Source organism: Stegostoma tigrinum, chromosome 4 (genome assembly GCF_030684315.1).
Source record: "Stegostoma tigrinum isolate sSteTig4 chromosome 4, sSteTig4.hap1, whole genome shotgun sequence".
Classification (NCBI taxonomy): domain Eukaryota; kingdom Metazoa; phylum Chordata; class Chondrichthyes; order Orectolobiformes; family Stegostomatidae; genus Stegostoma; species Stegostoma tigrinum.
Window position 1 is genome coordinate 24,778,381 of NC_081357.1, and position 18,369 is coordinate 24,796,749.

Consider the following 18,369-nt stretch of genomic DNA (forward strand, 5'->3'; position numbering starts at 1 on the left):
CCTGGATCACACTTCTGGCTGAAACTTCCAGCTTTCTGTTGCTTTATAATTATACAGAGGGCCTCTATGCCTCATGCATGCTCTCTATCTTTGTGTCACCTTAAGTTGGCAGTTACGGGCCACCCAGCCTTCTGATGTAGTTAAATGGTTATTGCAGCATTTATCAAGTGGTTTAACACAGTGGCAGACAGAAATATATATCAGAAAGCACAGAATCCATTAATAACTACAACGGCTGTATTTTCCTACAGACATAAGACCAAATGGAGGTCCTGAACACAGGCTTGGGGCAGTGGTACTGGCACAGGGATATTTCCAAAGGTAGCCTTCTAATTGGCCAGGTCGCAGTAGCCTGATTGGAAAAGATGGGTACTGCTGAGGCAGGTAGGGGATTGAGTAGGTGAAGTAAAATCTTAAAAGGGGTCAAACAAGCAGGCTTTTTGGATCAGAAGAGAAAATGTCCTAGGGATAAGAAAATTCTTCCTCAGCAAATCGGATAAGAAGGCTGAACTAAATTGGTCGTGTTCTGCGAATTTCTGGTAGAAAGACTCCAAGCAAACTTTCCGTAGGTCTTCAGACAGCATCTTCAAAACCTGTGACTTCTAACACCTAGAAAGACATGAGCAGCATATGCATGGGAAAATCTTGACTGTCACTGGCTCAAAATTCTGGAAATCTCTTCCTAATAGTACTGTGGGTGTCCCTGCACCCCAAGGACCATAGTGTTTCAACAAGGCAACTTACCACCACCTTCAAGGGCATTTAGGGATGAGCAATAAATGCTGGCATAACCAGTGATGTGCACATTCCATGAACAAATAAAGACAATTGGATGTTATTAATGTAAGGAGCTTGAAGTTGACCAAGAGAATCTCTATGCAACACAATAATGCCTGCAGAAGACAAAAATCAAGGCAGAATTGCAGGACATTGATTAATTGTAGTTATAGTAAGTTGGTAAGCAGATGACAGGAGTTCATTAATTAATTAATTGACCGGGTATTGAGGGGCGGGTGGTTGTTATGGCACAGTTGCTATGTTTGAGCCAGTAGACCCATGTTCAAGCCCCACCTGGTCCAGGAGGTGTGTAATAACATCACTGAATGGGTTGATTGAAAAAATATCAATTATGGAGGTATTGGTGCAACTGGTGTATGAATATATGCTTTTAGTGCCCTCTTCCTATGCATTGGCAGTGTCCCTACCCCGGACCAAGAAACCTGGATTCAAATCCCACCTGCTCCAGAGATGTGTAATAACATCTCTGAAGAGGCAGACTAGCAAAGTAAGGCAATAACTGATTCGTAAAACAGGTTAGTAAAAATGATACTCTTTTAATTAACTATTTCAGACATGTTGTAGCTCCCCTCTAATGCATATGGGCCTTAAACATAAGTCTTCTGGCCCAGAGTAAGGGGTACAGGCCACAGAGTACCCAAGTTGTCAATGTAAAGAGCTGCAAGGCTAAGTAATTAACAAACTCTGTCCACAAAGAAAAATGTCTTGGTTTCTGTCTCACTGACCAGTTTAGATCCAAATACGCATTTTTTACTACCTTGTGCACCTTAGTAGAGCAGAAAGAATGATTGTACACTTGTGAACTTTCAGCAGCTGTGGGTTTCTACAATCCATTTTATCTGTTAAATTCTGCCAGACACGTTACTTTATCCTCTTCAAAGGGCAAATTGATATTGGAAACGGAATCGATGAACTTTGAAGAATGATTACAAATCATAAATTCAGAACTAGTCTCAAACTTGAACATAGGTGCTACAGCAAAGTGTAAAATGATTTCTGCATGGCAAGGTCCTGCAAACAACTTCACGTTACTGATCAGATAATCAAATTTTTGCAATGTTGAGTATCAGTGTGTATGGAGGGATAATAGTAAGCAGGAATGTAAACTGAAGGTTCCATTCTCAGTATTAATTTGCAACATTTGCCCAAGGTTTAAATTTCAATTATGACAATGTTTGTGAAAAAGACATTCTCAATTCTGTCAAAACATAGGTAAATTGTATTGCATCATTCAACAACATAGGTAAAAAGAAGGATGGGGTCCTGCAAGCAGTCTACAAGGTGAAGGAGATAATTTGAAAAGTAGGACCTCAAAGGCAGTAATTTCAGGATTGCTCCCGCAATATGTGGAACAAGCTCAGGAGTAGGAGACTAGATTGAATGAACACTTAGCTGGATGGATGGTGTAGGAGGGGTGGATTTTGATTCTTGAGGCATGTAGGGCCACTGCTGAGACCTGTACATGCTGGCAGAGGAAACAAAAGCTAACTAGCTGGCTCACCACTTTCCACTCAAAGTGGTGAGCCTGTGCAGTTCACTACCATAAAATGTGGTTAAGGACAAAATATTTGAGTATTTTCAAGATCAATGCAGGTATAGTGCTTAGGGCTAAAGGATTCAAAAGGTAGGATAGGCAAAAGCGAGAACAGAGTACTGAGTTGGCTGATTAGCCATGATCATAGAGGAACAGGCTTGAAGGGCTGAATGGTCTACTTCTGTTCCAGTTTATCTGTTTCTAAATAACGACAAAGTACAAAAAAAATGTAAAAATGTCAAAAAACAAGTCTAAAGTTGTTACATCTAATTGCAAGAAGCTTTCATAATAAGGTAGATGAATTAAACATGAAGATAATTGTAACTGTTTCAGCACTTTGTCAAGTCTATTCATGTCTTAGCTACGCAGTGCGCACAATTGTGTACAACAGCCCAGCTGAGATCCAACAAATGTCTTGTACAAGTTCAACATTACTTCTCTGCTTCAAAGATATTAGGAACTGCAGATGCTGGAGAATCTCAGATAACATGTGTGAAGAAGGGTCTAGGCTCGAAACGTCTGCCTTCCTGCTCCTCTGATGTTGCTTGACCTGCTGTGTTCATCCAACTCTACACCTTGTTATCTCATAAGTTCCCTGCTGTCCTATTCTGTGCTCCATTCATAAAGCCAAGAAAACTGCATGCTTTATTAAGTGCTTTCTTCACCTGTCCTCCCATCTTTAACAATATGTGTACGTAAACATCTAGGTCCACTGCTCCTGCACCTTCTTTAGAATTGTATGCCCTATTTTGTCTTGTCTTTCAATGTTCTTCTGACCAAGGTGCATCACTTCAAACTTCTCTGCGCTGAATCCCATCTGAAACATATCCACCCACTCCATCAACTTGTCAATGTCCTTTCAGAGTTCCACACTGTCCTCCTCACAATCCACAATTCTTCCAAGTTTCATGCCATCTTCAAGCTTTGAAATTGTCTCCGACACACCAAAATCCAGATCATTATTGAATATTTAATTTTCATATGGACTGAGCAAACCGCATTAGTAATAATTCTGTGGGAACTAGGTTCCTGGGTTGCATACAAGACAAATTTTCAAACCAGTACATTGAGGAATCAACTTGGGCCAGGCTATCCTCGATTTGGCAATAACAAACAGTAAATTAATTAATTCCTGCTTTCCAAAAAATCCATGCTTCATTAGCACATCGGTAATGGTTTATTTGTCTTCTTTGTGAAGGCAGAAGTAGTTTAGTTGTTTAATTGCCCTGTTCCGTGCTCTCCATTATGAATTCTCTTATTTCAGATTGCAAGAGTTCTTTATTTGTCCTCACTAATCTTCTTCTTTTTACATGCTTATAGAAGCTCTTACAATCCACATTTATGTTTCTTGTAGGTTTACTCTCATACTCTATGTTTCCCTTCTTAATAAATCTATTAGTCCTCCTTTGCTAAGTTCTAAACTGCTCCAAGTCCTCGGGCTTGCTACATTTCATGCAACATTATTGACTCCTATTTAAATCTAATATTATCCTCAATTTCTTTTGTTATGCATCGTTTGGCCACTTTTCCTGTTGCACTCTTTCATCTTCAAGGACTAACTATAAAATGCTTGCATTTGTTTCTTAAACATTAACCATTGCCTGTCCACTGATAAGACCCACTTCGACACAGCCAGCTCACCCTTCATATCCTTGTGGTTTTGCACAGGGGGTGTTGATAAGAAGAAGATGGAGGCAAGGGAGCATGAAGACAATGATGGGGGAATCCATTATCATCATGCTGGAGTTAGTGCTGAAAGGATGGATGACAGCTTAAGATGGTACTGAACAGGGGTGCTGACGATTACGGGGATGAGGGATAGATGAAGGTGGGGATGACAATGGAGATTTTATGATCATGATGCTGGAGTTGGTGCCATGGTGGTGGATTTATAGTGATGACAGACACAAGTTGAAGATGAGGCTGAAAGGGATGATCATGGGACTGGTTGAGGGTGGGGATGTCAGCGGGAGGAAAACCAGGATGAATATGGGGATGAGAGATGGATGAGGAAGAGATAAGGGAGGGATGATGATAGGAAAGAGGAAGGGATGAAAATGGGGATGGAATTTCCATCATCCTGGAGTTGATGCCAATGGTGGAGGCATTATGTTGGTAATGGGCAAGAGTTTTAGAGGATGCTGAAGGGGATGTGACAGATGAAAGAGGGATGAAGAAGGGGATGTGAGAGGGAATGGGGAGGAAGACAGGGATGAGAGAGGGAGGGAGGAAGATGGGGTGGGAAGGAACAATCCGTGATGATGATGCCGGAGTTGATGCCGATGGGGTTGGTTTATAGTGCTGCTGGGTAGGAGTTGAAGAGGATGCTGTGGCTGGGGGAGGGTTGAAGACGATGATGCTGAAGGAGGGGCTCTATAACCGCCCCCCACCCCTCACCGAGGGGTAGCCCGGAGTCAGACGCGGAGTGAGGAGCGAGCGGGACGTTACAAGTGGAGCGATGGCTGGCAAGACAGAGACTCTCAAAACTTCCGATTTTTATCGGAACGAGGTAAGAACAAACGGCACCTTTCTTATTAAATGACTCTTTTGAAAAAAAAGAGTAAGTAATCACATCCAACAAGCTATGACGGTAAAGAATGTCTTTTTCAAAAATCTAATCCCCGCTCCCACGTACCCCCTCTTTTTCCATTTCCACGGTGTCCTCCTCAATCAATTTTTAAACCCCTTTCCCCTCATTTTGTTTTTCCTTGTTTTCTCCCTGCAAATTCTTACCCCTCCCCCACCCCGACTGGAAAGCAGGAAAAATAACCGCGTTCTTAAATTTTAAAAAATTCTCCCTCGCTTCGAGGAGTGGGGGGAGAGAAGGGGATCGTCGAGTTCATGGCGAGAGAAGAAAAATCCTCTCAAGACCAACAAAAGATCCCCCCCCCGCTCCCCAACCAAAAACAAACCTACGCCACAAGCAACCATGCTCCTTTTTAAATGTAAATAGAAAACGTGAATATGTTTAAAAACCAAAAATAAGCGTCACTTACTTTTTCTTAGAGAAGAAAATTTAAAGAAATAATAAAAGCCCAATGAAGAGGATGCGGTACCGATGGCGGTTGGTTGTGGGGGGAGGATTGGTGACGGTTGGTGAGGAGCTCGGCACGTGGCCGAGTTTTTTTTAAATGAATGAAAATTGAACGATTTTTTTTCTCCGCCACACCCCCCCCCCCCCCGGTTCGAAATGGGCGGAAAAAAACGGACCGTGATCTGTCAAAAAGGGATTTTTTTTTCCTCCGCCCTCTATGCGGGTTCGAGGACACGGACGGTTACCGGAGGCGCTGCGGATAATGGCCGCAGGTCAGTCACTCTGTCTACGACAGGTAGAGATACAAAGAGATGAAGGTTCTCGGCCCGAAACGTCAGCTTTTGTGCTCCTGAGCCTGCTGTGTTCATCCAGCCTCACATTTTATTATCTTGGATTCTCCAGCATCTGCAGTTCCCATTATCACTGATACAAAGAGATGCTCTTGTTCTCATCTATTTGACGCATGTTAGGGATGGGAAGCCTCCTAGTGGCTTCCATTGCACTTCCTCTCCTCTCTGTCTCTCAAGATGTCTTTTTTTAAGAATTCCTTCCTCTTTCCACCCCCCTCCCTCCATGAATGTTTAAAATGACCCCCTTTTGCAATCCACAATCTGCAAACATCGAGAGGCTTTCTGTCTCCATCCTTTTTGTTTTTGAAAGAGACTTGTGTGTCGAATTAATCAACCGGGAGACTATCAAAGACTCGACCCATTCCTTCCCCTGTGTGGTTTTATTTTCTGAACCCGTTTTGAGATATGCCAGACGTATTCCCCCGCCCCCACTCTTTTTAAAAGTGAAAATTCTCAATCCTCGCTTCCCCCTCCCACCCAAAAACAAAACAACCCTATGCAAAATTTGCTGTTGGAGTCAGCCTCTGCACCTTTTTTAAAAAAAATGCCACTAAAAGAGGTAACCTACATAAGGTTTGCAGTCAATGAAGACTGGAGAGTATAATGTTTATTGAAATTCTCTCTCTACAGGAATGTGTTGTAAGAATTTGAGGGCATCATGCAATTGAAATAAAATCGTGAGTGTAAAGCAGTGGTAAGATGTGGGTTCATACGCTCTTTCCCCACACAAGTGGGTTTCTAACCCAGGGGTGGACACCAAACCAATTGTGATGCTGTTAGTGAATAAATGAGCAGCTGGTTGTAGAGTGGTGGTGATGGTGAAGGTCCAGTATCCTCCTTCAGTATGACTGGGGTGCAGATATTTTAAAATGGGATAGAAAAGTGATATGGGCAAGCAAAAGTAATTATTGCATAAGGGCATAGTGCCTGTGTAAGTTGGTGTTCCAACATGCAGTGCTACTAAATGCACGCACGATTTGTGCGCGTCTACAGATTTCTCCACCTTCAGCTTTTGTACAAGCCATATAATCTGCCAAAATTTGCTTTGCTTCCCACTCTTTACCAGTCCTGCCTGTGTTCTTGTGCAATGCAACTAGAACAGCAAATTTGGGAAATACTTGACAGATCATGCAACATCTATGAAGAGCAAAACATGGTTAATGCGTGCAATTTTATGGGACAACTGCAGGCAAGCAAATGGGTGAAACTGCAGTTCAGAGCATGTGCTCACGCTAGTCTGCCTAACTCACTCCTGCCAAGACTTTACTGATGTCAAGGGAGAGGTTGGATGGGTTGCATGTCCATGGTCCAATTGAGACCCTTAAGTGGGCAGTTAATGCCCAACTAAAGGTCTCATTCAGCCACTGTTCCGTTACAATTCACAGGGGGGCAAAGTCTGAACTCAGCCTGCAGCCTGGCAGTTTTAATCCTGCAGACTGCTGGTCACTCAAGGAGTGGGAGTGGCCTTTCTGGACACCTAGTCAGTTGAAGGCCACCCTCCCACACCTTTGCCTCCCTGTCCACTGCAACCCTCTCTTGTCCAACATGAATCCCCATCCCTTCGTTGTGGCCTTTTGGCCTGGCCTCAGTGAGATCTCAGATTTAACTGAATGTCCGGGTCCATTGCTGAATGCCACCTCTTTGGCCTGGCAGCAGCTAACAGTCATGATTAGTGCTGCTAGTGTGCAGAGCTGCTGGCCTTCAATTAGACGAGTTTTCTAACTGAGGTGGCTTTCCCCCAAAATTTACGCTGGGGTTCACGGAGCCAGTCCTCAGCACAAAATAAAGTTGACTGTTTCAGGTCAGTGATCTTTTGGCAGAACTGGTGAAAGTTATAGAGATTCAGTATGTTTTAGAAAAAGTAAAACTCACTGTATCTCTGATCTAATGTTTCCCAGTTCTGAGAAAAAGGTAATTGAACTGAAATGTTAACTCTGTTTCTCTCTCCGCAGATGCTGCCTAACGTGTTGAGTATTTCCAACAATTGCTGTTTTTATTTCAGATTTTCAGCATCCTTGGTGCATTATTTTTGGTTTTGTACATTGCATTCCATTTCCTCGGTTAGTATTGTCAAGATTCAGTAATGCTCCTGCGATTAAAGGAAAGAAGGATGGCAATTGTGTCTCCACTGTACATGCATCAACTATGATGGGACACTGGTGTTAATAAAACCCTCTCGTATGTGCTTTAGAGACCAAAGCGATCCTATTTTCTGACAATATTGTAAGCAGGGCTGAATTCTGACAATGGTCATTTAAGGCACATGCAGAAGTGTAGCGAAATGGAATGGATAATGTATGCTTGGAATTGGATAATTGTGTTATTATCAGAGGCAGAGAAAAGTAGAGAGTGTGTTCGTGTTTGTGCTCGTGCTCAGAGGGTAGAAGATGGAAACCAAGGAGGATTGATACATGGAACTGGGTGAAGAATAGAAAATTCAGAGACAGAAGATAAAGATTCAGAATACTTCCAGCAATGGAAAGCCATGTAATCAGTTTGGCAGGTGATGGAAAAGGGCAGTCATGCAATTGGTTGATACTTTGGGCCCAAAGGAAAATGAAGATGAAGTATGAATAAATGGAAATGCAAAGGCAGAAATCAGGCTAATGGTAAGGAAAAAGAATCTGGTAGAAACTGATGGAATTAAATCATGCATGGATTAATTAGTTTGGTGTCATCTACATGCCCACATATTGGAGGAAAATGTGCATGCACAGTTGTTGAGAGAAATTAGTAGGTACACTTGAAAGTCCAACTGCTTCTGCCGTAGTGGCTGAAAGAATCTAATCCAACTACAACTAATATCTTTTTGTAACAAAAAAGTGGTTACCAAAAGGAGGGGAGTGCTCACGATTCAAAGACATCTGGTAATGACGTTGAGGAGACCACAGTAAACAGGGTGAGAGAATTGGAACTGAAGGGAGAACATCTGGGGGAGTAAAGAGGAGCGAGGCTTGTAATAAATACCGTGGCAGAAAAGGGGACCAGGATCCTGTGGAAGCACAGAAGGAATGAGAAAGTGGATGTGTGGACTGTGCTGAGAATGTGGGATGGAACAGTGAATTTCCCATGTTGAAGAATGGGACAATGAAATGTTGATGCAAAGAGAGGGTAAAGTTAACAGTGCAGAAATGGAGCCCATGACTGAGGATGGACATAATGAGTTTGCTACATAGATGTTTGGGCGTCTGGCTCCTGGTGAAGCAAAGATATATGGATGTTGATGTGTGGAGGATGGTAATGACTTTTGGCATATGAGATTGTGGAGATACATAGTTCTCTTGAATTGTGATTAGAATGCACTCTGAAGAGAGCTGGATAAGGGAATACCTGGGGTTCCAAGCCAGAGTGAATGGCAAGCAACACCATGTGACATGGATTTGGAGCTGGAGGAAAGTTTGTGATAATAAACAGTTGCAAAAATGGAGGACATACACTGATGTGTTGTACAAGAGAAATGGATAGTAATTAGGACAGAAGGTGATGAATGGGAGGCATTTGTACTCAAGATGAAGGCAGGCTTCCGAGATGAGATTGGGAAGCATTGTTGATTAATTGAGCTGAATCAGTATTGCTGGATTGGTGTTGTAATTCATAGGGTGGATAATGGAAAATACCTCCAGAAAGGGAAGTTTGATATCCTGGGATGAAAAACACAACTTGTTTGTGGAGGAATGCCTGTCAAAGAGCTAAATTATTTGCTTTTTTTCTTTGAAAATAAAGTGGTAGATTTTGTGGTCACAAAGGCTGGAGTGTCTGGTAGGAAAGAATGTGCAGAATTCCAATTCTGTGAAATTATTTTGCATTTCCTACCACAGTAGTTTAACATTTCTGTTGCCTACTCCGGCTATCTTTTGTGGTTTCTAAATAGTAACTTAATGCTGATTTATAAAGGGAAGTTTGCATATTAGGATTAGGTTAAGGCTGCCCAAACCTATTTTATTAGTCTGGGCCAAGATTGATTTCTGAAATATAGAATTGATGGAAGTATGTTGTCAATATCACCACCTGGTTCCTAGGCAGTTACATTTTATTGCTAAAAGCTGCACAATATTCGTGACACAGGTCAGTTGTGTGCCATTGATTTCTATGTGTCATATTCTGTATTGGATGTGCTGTTAGAATGTATTTTGCACGTGCATTGAGCCATTTTGGTGATTCATGTAATTCAATTCGTGAAGCTTTGTTTAAAAGTTAGTATCTTTACTCCATGCTGTGTGTCTCATATCCAGTCATGGAAGACAAAATAATGCATTGCATTGGAGTAAATTACAGTTGCAATTTTGAATAATGGTTGTTTTCATATTTTGTTTAGTTTCAAAGAAGGGTGGGTATGGTTGGTGCAGCTACGTTACTGTGAAAAGATTGGTTTGTAAGGATTTACTGATGCATTAGTTTTAATGTTTGATCTGACTGGCATATTTTCAGAGCTGAATACATTTCTAATAACCCAATGTAAGTAAATGCTGTGTGACAAGTGTTTTTTTTCTGTGTGTGTATATTAGGTGGAATAACAGCAGGGTACAGCCGGAGACAGCTGTAACAACAACAGATGACACTCAAATTTGACCTGATGGTTTGTTTAGAGCACTTGAAAGGTCTGGAGAAATTTTTGCTGGAGTACCAACTGGTAAGCCAGAGCTCTTCCATGGCCTCTGCGTGCTCGTAACAACGCAGGTTCAATAAGTAATGCTTAACTGATTGAATTTCTGCGCACGAGACAGACATCAAGGTGACGGCGCTGTTTGGGAGAGAGCTCCACAAATAAGAGCAGGAATGTGTGAAGCTTTGATGCTGGTATTCCATGTCAACTGTTTGGAATAATACAGGATGTTGAAGTGTAACTGCATCAGCTCTTGTGTTCCTGGCATAAACATGGAGGCCTAGCTAAAGCGGAAACAACTCCTGCAATCATGATATTGAAGAAGACTGTCAGAATGACAATATTTCACAGATCTTACAAAGGATGGAGTACGCCAACTTAATCTGAATCAGTGGTCTAAATTACTTTGGACTGTTTTGAGTCCACAAGTAAAAGATGGCTTCTCTGTAGCCTGCCGAACAAGGTTATAATGTTCCATCTCTGTGCAAGTGCAGACTTTGAAATGCCCGAGTCTCCAGAAAGGTGGTGAGGTTTGAGAATTCCCACTTTTCTTCTAACACTTGGTGAATATCAGTCAGTTGCCAATGCAACTTTGTTTAAAAGCTGAGACACTAATCAAATCAATGTCTTGGAAGAATGCATTTTCACATCGGCTTCTAGTGTATTCGCACCTCTAGATAACCAGTGTGATGTACTTGCCATTTCGAACTTACCATCCTTTAGGCATTCACAGAATAAATAAGAAAGTGATGTGCCACACCAGGAATATCATCATGGATTTGTGCTGTAATCCTTGCCCTTGCCAGCTCATAACCAGGCAGGAGTTGCATGGGAGAGAACAACTGCTTGCACAGTAACATCTCGATATGTGGATGTCAGTAAACATCTGGATTATCTTGTGGGTGCTGTGCAGTAAGATACACTACTTACTACTGTAAATAATACAAATTGGACACTTGCTAAAGTAACCTTCAAAATGCCAACAGAAGCATGGAATTCCAAGCTTCTAAAGCATCAAAAAAAATAATCAAATGGATGAATTTCCACTTTCAAAGTTTTTGGTCCATGTACTACTACACTGAAATAAAGCTTGTGATAAATCTCAAAACTATTCTTAATATGTTAAAGTAGGTTTGTATCAATGATATGAATCACAACGTACTAAAATAAACACTTAAACAAGTAATTTTCCTCTCTTTCTGATTTGTTTCTTGTGTTCTTTTAAACTTTTGATTTTATTTCTAGTACTTATTAACATTTTTGCCAGGTTCCTCTCTACATTTTGGAAATGAGACCCAAAATTAAATAACTTAACCACTAAATGAGCTGATTACAGAGACTGCCTTTTGTTTAGTCACTAATCACTGGAAGTCTGAACAATGTTGTGATCATATAGCTGTGACCATTTTAGGTTAACAAACACAGGTATTTCAGAGTTTCTGTTCGCAGAATAACCTAAATGACAAGGAATAACTTAAGTAAATATTGCAATTGATTCTTGTGTGATGATTTATAAACATAAACATTCAACTAAATCAGAGCAAAGCCACAACCTGTGAGCAAGTATCGTTCCCGGAAACTTTGGTTCCAATGTGGAACCAAGTTGAGATGCTTGGATAACTCAGGCCAACCTCAAGGATTATGTGACAGCCAAGAGGGAGATGGAGGGGGGGTGCTGCAGAAGAGGTTGTCTGCCCTCCATGGGAAGGAAAGTGTAGTCAGAATCGGAGAAGCTTGGGGAAAAATCAAACCAGCCAAACAAAAAATAATTGGAGGTAGTACTGCAAAATTTAAATCCAGAGCCCCTCTTCCAGAGAATTCATCAGTGACCTCAACTACTTGTTAACTGTCAATGACCCTGGAAAACCGCAATTGCAAAATTCCACTAATTATACTTTCCACATTGAATTCATGCTTGGCAAATGGAAAGCTTAATGTTACTAAAGCAAGTACGACAATCTCATCAGGTATTTTCTGGTCAGTGCCATGTATTAGGCACTCCCATTTGACAAAAGACCATGTTTCAACGTGCTCCATTCTAACACTTGCATAGAAAATTAAATGTAGTTTTGCAACAAAAATCAAGAGTTAGAATGCAATCATTATTCATGCACCAGAAGGCTGATCTTCAAAATAAATCACTTAATGACTCTCATACATGAAATCCAACACATTCTTTGTATCAAAATCGATTTAATTATAAGTTTGATATGAACTGGTGATGTATTCTTGGTTTGGTGGGAGAAATGTGCATGCCCTACATATCTACGTTTGATCATCTGTGTTTTATTTCCTATATTTATATTTGATGGAAAGGAAGAAAATTCTATTTTTTTCAGTCAAAATCAAACAATGTAGTTAGGAAACTTTGGGTTTAATTGAACTAAATCAGCCGAACAACTATATATGCAACTCACACATTTCAGCAAAGGGAACCAGTATAATACTTTAATGCAATAACATTTCTCATGAAGTATAATGTACAACATTAGCTGCACCTTTGGTGGTTCCTTCCTTGTAGAATTTCATTCTACTACCTGTATTTGACACAGCCAGCCGAAGGTCTGCTCAACACTGATGATGCCTGGGGCTGCAAGAGAAGATGAATGGTTGCCTGCACCGCATGGAAAAGCAACTGCATGTGTCAAACTAGAACAATGTTGAGTTTTAGCAAGTTTGGCACTAATTTTGGGGAAGGTAATTATTGGATTTAATCCTAAAATCAGAAACAGAAGCATTCATTTTTAAAGAAGAACTTAATACCTCTGACTCGTACTTTTTCACAAATATTGCTTATGTTTTGTGCTAAGTATGAATCTGGTATGAATTGTACAACTGCAGGACTTTAATGTTTCACTTGTCTGATGCATAATACGTCTAACAAAACAAAATGTAATTTTTAAATTGCCAAATATGAACACGTCATTTTGTACATGATTTATAGGAGCAAGATTTTACTATGACTATGAATCACATGTATTGTACATATTGAGTTGGCACAGTTAGCTACTTTCAATGTATATATAGCTTGAATTAAGGCCGGGTGGATAAATAAGCACCATATGTACCAGAAAGCTTTAGAAAAATAAATTTCAGTTGTAGGAATGGCTACTGAGCAGCAGATTTTGCTTCATTGTTTAAAACTCTGGAATGGTAACTAGTTAAAATGAAAAACAAAATGTATGAAGAAGCAATTAAAGATTGTTTGTTTGTAAAAGTAAATGTATTGCGTTGTGTTGCATAATAAAATAGTAATTTTACGGTCAATTCCCTACATATAAACATGTGAATTAAGAGCAGAAGTAGGCCCTTTGATTCATCAAGCCTGCTCTGCCGGATCATGACTGATCTGCTTGTGTTTTGAATTCCATACTCCTCTCAACTCCTGAATTTCTGTAATTTCCTCTGCTGAACAGGAATCTACTTATCTCTTCCTCAGAAACATTCAATGAGCCCATTGCCTTCTGAGGTTGAGTTCCAAAGTTGCATGACCTTCCTAAAGAAAAAAAAGAATTTCCCCTCACCTCTCCTAAAAGTGACCTGATTCTAGACTTCCTTATAAGAAGAAACATCCTTTTCACATTCACCATGTAAAGGGTATTCAGATTCTTTTAAACTTCCAATTTAATTTGTAGATGTACAACAGTGGATCACATTTCCTGGAGGTTACATTTGCTTTGTTAGGTTTGCATCACCTGCAATCCCACAAGAGTGACTGCGAAGAAGAAAGATGACTTCCATAAATGCCATGGAGGAAAAAAGCCCGATGCTGATTTGTGTAATCAAAAACCTTTGGTTAGTCTACTCATTTCCTGTTGAAAGTCTACACAGTTTTATATCTGATGTAGGCTTTTACAGTTCCTAATCTGTTTCCTGCTAGCTCTGTGCCATGATGAGGATGGGAAGTTTCTGATCTTGTACTTAAACTAGATCTTCATATCTGTCTTGCAGGAACTCAGCCACTGAATCCTAAGATTTAACTTCCTTAAAATCAGCAATAGTTGCTGAGTCTTTGAACCACCCACCGAAGGTCTTGTTGTGCAAATTATGGGAATGAATAACAAATTAATTTTTTTTTGCATCTATATATTGCCACTGGCCTTAATGTTCACCTCTCACTGCAGTGTAGGATCCTGTCAACTAAAATATATCTTGTGAATGTTTTATGCCAGTTATTTTTGTGCTGCAGTTTTAACGATGCGGCGACTTCTTGGCTAACTGAACAGCAAAGGTACAAAGTAAGTGAACAATCAATCAAGGATGTGTAAAGCCATCTTGAAAAGGAAACCATATCAGCATAAGTACATTTGATGCAATATCCCGCTTTAACTTTTTTCATAAAAAGGTAAGTTTTTTAAAAGTTGAAAGCAAAATTTAGTTGACCATTTTGCAGCTCTTTATATCTTAATTGAAAAGAACTGACTCCCTCCTTAACATTCCAGCCATTAGAAGGTAGCCTTGTGTAGAAGTTAATGAATGATGCTCACTTGCATGTGTATTACCATGTGTGAATCTCTGACTTCCCTGGCTTCAATGTCAATCGACAGTTACATATTGCTTCTTTCTTCCACTTCAGAATGTGATCATGCTGTGTGTATGTGGAACATGACTTTCCTATTCCTTTCTCACCTCTGGCTTTTTATGTTCTGCTCCTCATATATCTTTCTGTCTGCTTTCTTGAGGACCTGCTAGGTGTTTGCTTTTGAAATGAAGCCATTTCTTTCTTAATGCAGCATTAAACCCTTGTGCCACACCACTGATGAAACTAGACCACTGGGAATTGGTACTAGTCCTCTTGACAGCTAACTTGGACACTGAACTAGTTTTGCTATTTGCCTGATGCTGCACAGTGAACCTCTTGGGAATGGATTGGATTAATTGCAGCTATATTAATTAATCCTGCCTTTTTAATTTACTTAATTTCTGGGGAACTCAACTCCTTAATGTCTGAAATTGCAGGAAATAAATGTTTCTGTTTTTAAAGATAACTTCCAATCTAGAGTAAGAACCTATCAGATTTTACAGGAGATTCCTTGAAATGTTTATGTACTGTAACAGACAGCAACTATCTGAAACAAAACTGGATTGTCACTGCAAAGAAGGCTTAACTCATGCACAACAACAAACGATCTCTGCTACCGTGTCAATTGACTTTACCTGATAAAGGAGCAGTGCTTTGAAAGCTTCTGATTTTAAATAAACCTGTTGGACTATAACCTGGTGTCATGTGACGTGACCATGTCATCAGCAAAAAAAACATGAAATGGCTCATTTCCTGTCTGCCAAGTTGAACATAACGAAGAAATCCTAACTCTCAGACACCTTGGAGCCTTCTTCCAGAACTTAGGGAGCCCAATTCAATAATATATTAAATAGGTACATTCTTTAGAAATATGAATATAGAATACCTCTAGGAGATTTAAAACAAATGTTTCAAATTTGTTTCATGTAAAAATCATGAAATCATGCAGATAAAATGCATGTACAATTGAAGATTGATGCTTGATTGTGAATATTCTTGTGGAACATGCATTAATTGACTCTGATACCTTTACATTCGTCTGGTAAATGATAGGAGAGAGCAAGCTGCATGTAGCAAGAATGAATTAGTTTTGCCTGCTTTGAATTATTCAATGTCCAGCTTTAACCTATTATTCTTCCCTTCACACATGTGATATAGGTTTTTGGGGATGTTCCTCTCTTTTCCTGGCTTTGGTGCAGGCGAAGGGACCAGACTGGTAAGAACTTCTGTGTTCCAGTTGTACTAAGAATGTTACCTTTTAACGCCTGCTGAACGTTGACTAAGATCTGAGTCCAGGTGTCAAATTGAGTGTCAGGAACCGGCACTAATATAGAGCAATGGATCAACAAGTTACAAATAACAAATCGGTGGAATTTACACAAACAAGTGCATGTTGAACAGTAACCTGTTCAGTTACATTAACCTTATAACTTTGTTTCCTAATCTATTGCTTTACCAAATTCATCTCCTCTGGAAGTTCATCCCAAAAGGCCTGCACCATGTTGCAAGTCTGAACAATGTTTTATCCGGTGAGTGTATACTTAACACATCCACCCCAACAGATACACATGTTTTTGTGTCTCTGTTACTTGTAAATATAGTTATTGGTATTCACGTGCTTCTTTCTTTTCAGCATGTGTCACAAGGGACTGCTGTTGTGGATGTAGCGGTGCCAAGTTCTATTTTGTAGGTAGTAGGCCCCACTCTTTTGCAGTGGACATCTTATTGTTGCCATTCCTTTGTTTTGTTGAATGGAATAAGACTAAACTTTGGCATTGGTAATTATTAGATTTGGTGAACAGGTAGATAAAGTAGTTCCTGTGAAGGATTGGCATTGGATGGTGATAAGTGGCTTTAGTGGGAGAGTTGGGGTTGGTTACGGCAAAAAGGCATTTGTGACCAGGTTTTAGGCTTCATTTTAAATCTGCAAAATAGAGCTCTCACACTGTTGTCACCTTGTAAGACATTACTTGTAGGCGAACTTTAGAGGGTAGATAATATGATTTTTTAAATGAAATATATGTATATATGGGAAATTCCTATGAAGGGAACAAATAACAGCACTTCTAATCATGTACCACCTTAAGCAACCAAATAATTGATGAATATAAGAAATTAAATGAGTTAAAGGTTGCCTTCCTAATAAATCTGTGTTTTGATGTGATTAATATCATGACTAATTGCCTAACTGTAAATCTGGCTCCGTATTTATTTCATCATAATTTTGCAAGAGGCTAATTCCTTCATAAGCAGGTTCAAAAGGTATAAAACTGTTGGGGGCTGCTGCTTTCTCTGAATTCTGGGTATTCAGAGGCTAACTTTATTTCTGCACTCATGAAATTATGTGCACCATATTTTGACTTGAAGTCTAATTAACGGCCAGGTAACACGTTTTTGTGTATGATGCGTTAGAACATCATTTCTTTGGCTGTTGTTTGAATGGACTTTGACATGATTGTTGTGGCAGCAAGTATGTTAGAGTTGTTTTTAGGATTTGACTTACCCCTTAATGTGAATGGGCATATTTGCTGGTTTACATTTGACTGGACCGTTAGTTAGACAGTCCAATGATCGTGTGACTAACTTTTTGATAAAATGTAATGAGTTTAATTTTTTTTTCACATCATGTATCCTGATTTGAGAAATCACCTACCTTGAAGTTCATATTCGAATGTTCAGATGTTGCTTTTCCGAAGGGAAGGTCTTCCATTCTGGGTGACATGGTGGCTCATTGGTTGGTGCTGCTACCTCACAGCCTCAGAAACCTCGGGTGACTGTCTGTGTGAAGTTTGCAAATTCTCCCCAGGCCTGCGTGGGTTTCTTTCCACAGTCCAAAGATGGTTAGTGAATTGGCCATGCTAAATTGCCCATAGTGACGTGCAGGCTAGGTGGATTAGCTATGGGAAGCACAGAATTACAAGGGTGACATAGAGAACTGGGTCTGGGTGGAATGCTTGATGAAGGGTCAGTAGGACTCATGGGATGATTGGTCTACTTCTACACTGTAGGGATTCTATAATTATATAATGTATTCAACCACAGAATTTTCCTTTCTTGAATAGTACCACAGGATTCTTTGCTCAACCTGAGAGCCTATGATCACTTTAGCTTAGTATTTCACTTTAAAGGCAGTACAATTGATTGGTGCAGTATTAGGTAACATTGTACTGCACTATTATTCCATATTATGTTCTCACATCTAGATTGGGGGCTTCAGCCTTTGTAAAGCTTAATCTCATTACACTGCAACAAAATAATAGGCCATAATGCACTGATCAGAGAAGATAATTATGTGCTTAAAGATGTCAAAAGTGGGACTTTAATCATATCCTTCTGAATTGGCATGTAAAAACGTGAATGAAATGTTGGCCTGTATCTTTAGCAGATTCAGTGTTTAAAAATAATGCTGTGTTAGTTGACAGAGCCTTAGTCACACCCCCATCGAGTACTGGGTTCACTTTTGAGTGATAAATTAAGGAAAGATATGATCACTTTAGAAAAGCATCGTTAAGTTCATCAGAGTAATGA

At 40.0% G+C, this 18,369-nt stretch overlaps 2 protein-coding genes across 8 annotated transcripts in view; one reads left to right on the forward strand and one right to left on the reverse strand.

Annotated features, from left to right (window-relative positions):
* Positions 1 to 5,477, reverse strand: part of LOC125452783 (uncharacterized) — a 119,572-nt gene extending 114,095 nt beyond the window's left edge. For 3 of the 5 annotated variants that reach the window (XM_048531622.2, XM_048531621.2, XM_059645221.1), the window contains exon 1: positions 5,329 to 5,476. Coding sequence is in view for 1 of the 5 variants with exons in the window: in XM_059645220.1 (XP_059501203.1) it covers position 5,329 (1 nt within the window). In the remaining 4 variants the exon portion in view is untranslated. Of the gene's footprint in view, positions 1 to 1,555; positions 1,574 to 5,328 lie in introns of those variants that run through there. The other 2 variants (XM_059645220.1, XM_059645222.1) reach the window with 2 other exon arrangements.
* The window catches only part of slc22a16 (solute carrier family 22 member 16), a 109,674-nt gene continuing 95,911 nt past the window's right edge, over positions 4,607 to 18,369 (forward strand). The window contains exons 1-3 of one of the 3 annotated variants that reach the window (XR_007247598.2): positions 4,640 to 4,841; positions 10,222 to 10,346; positions 12,872 to 13,505. Coding sequence is in view for 1 of the 3 variants with exons in the window: in XM_048531616.2 (XP_048387573.1) it covers positions 4,791 to 4,841 (51 nt within the window). In the remaining 2 variants the exon portion in view is untranslated. The other 2 variants (XR_007247597.1, XM_048531616.2) reach the window with 2 other exon arrangements.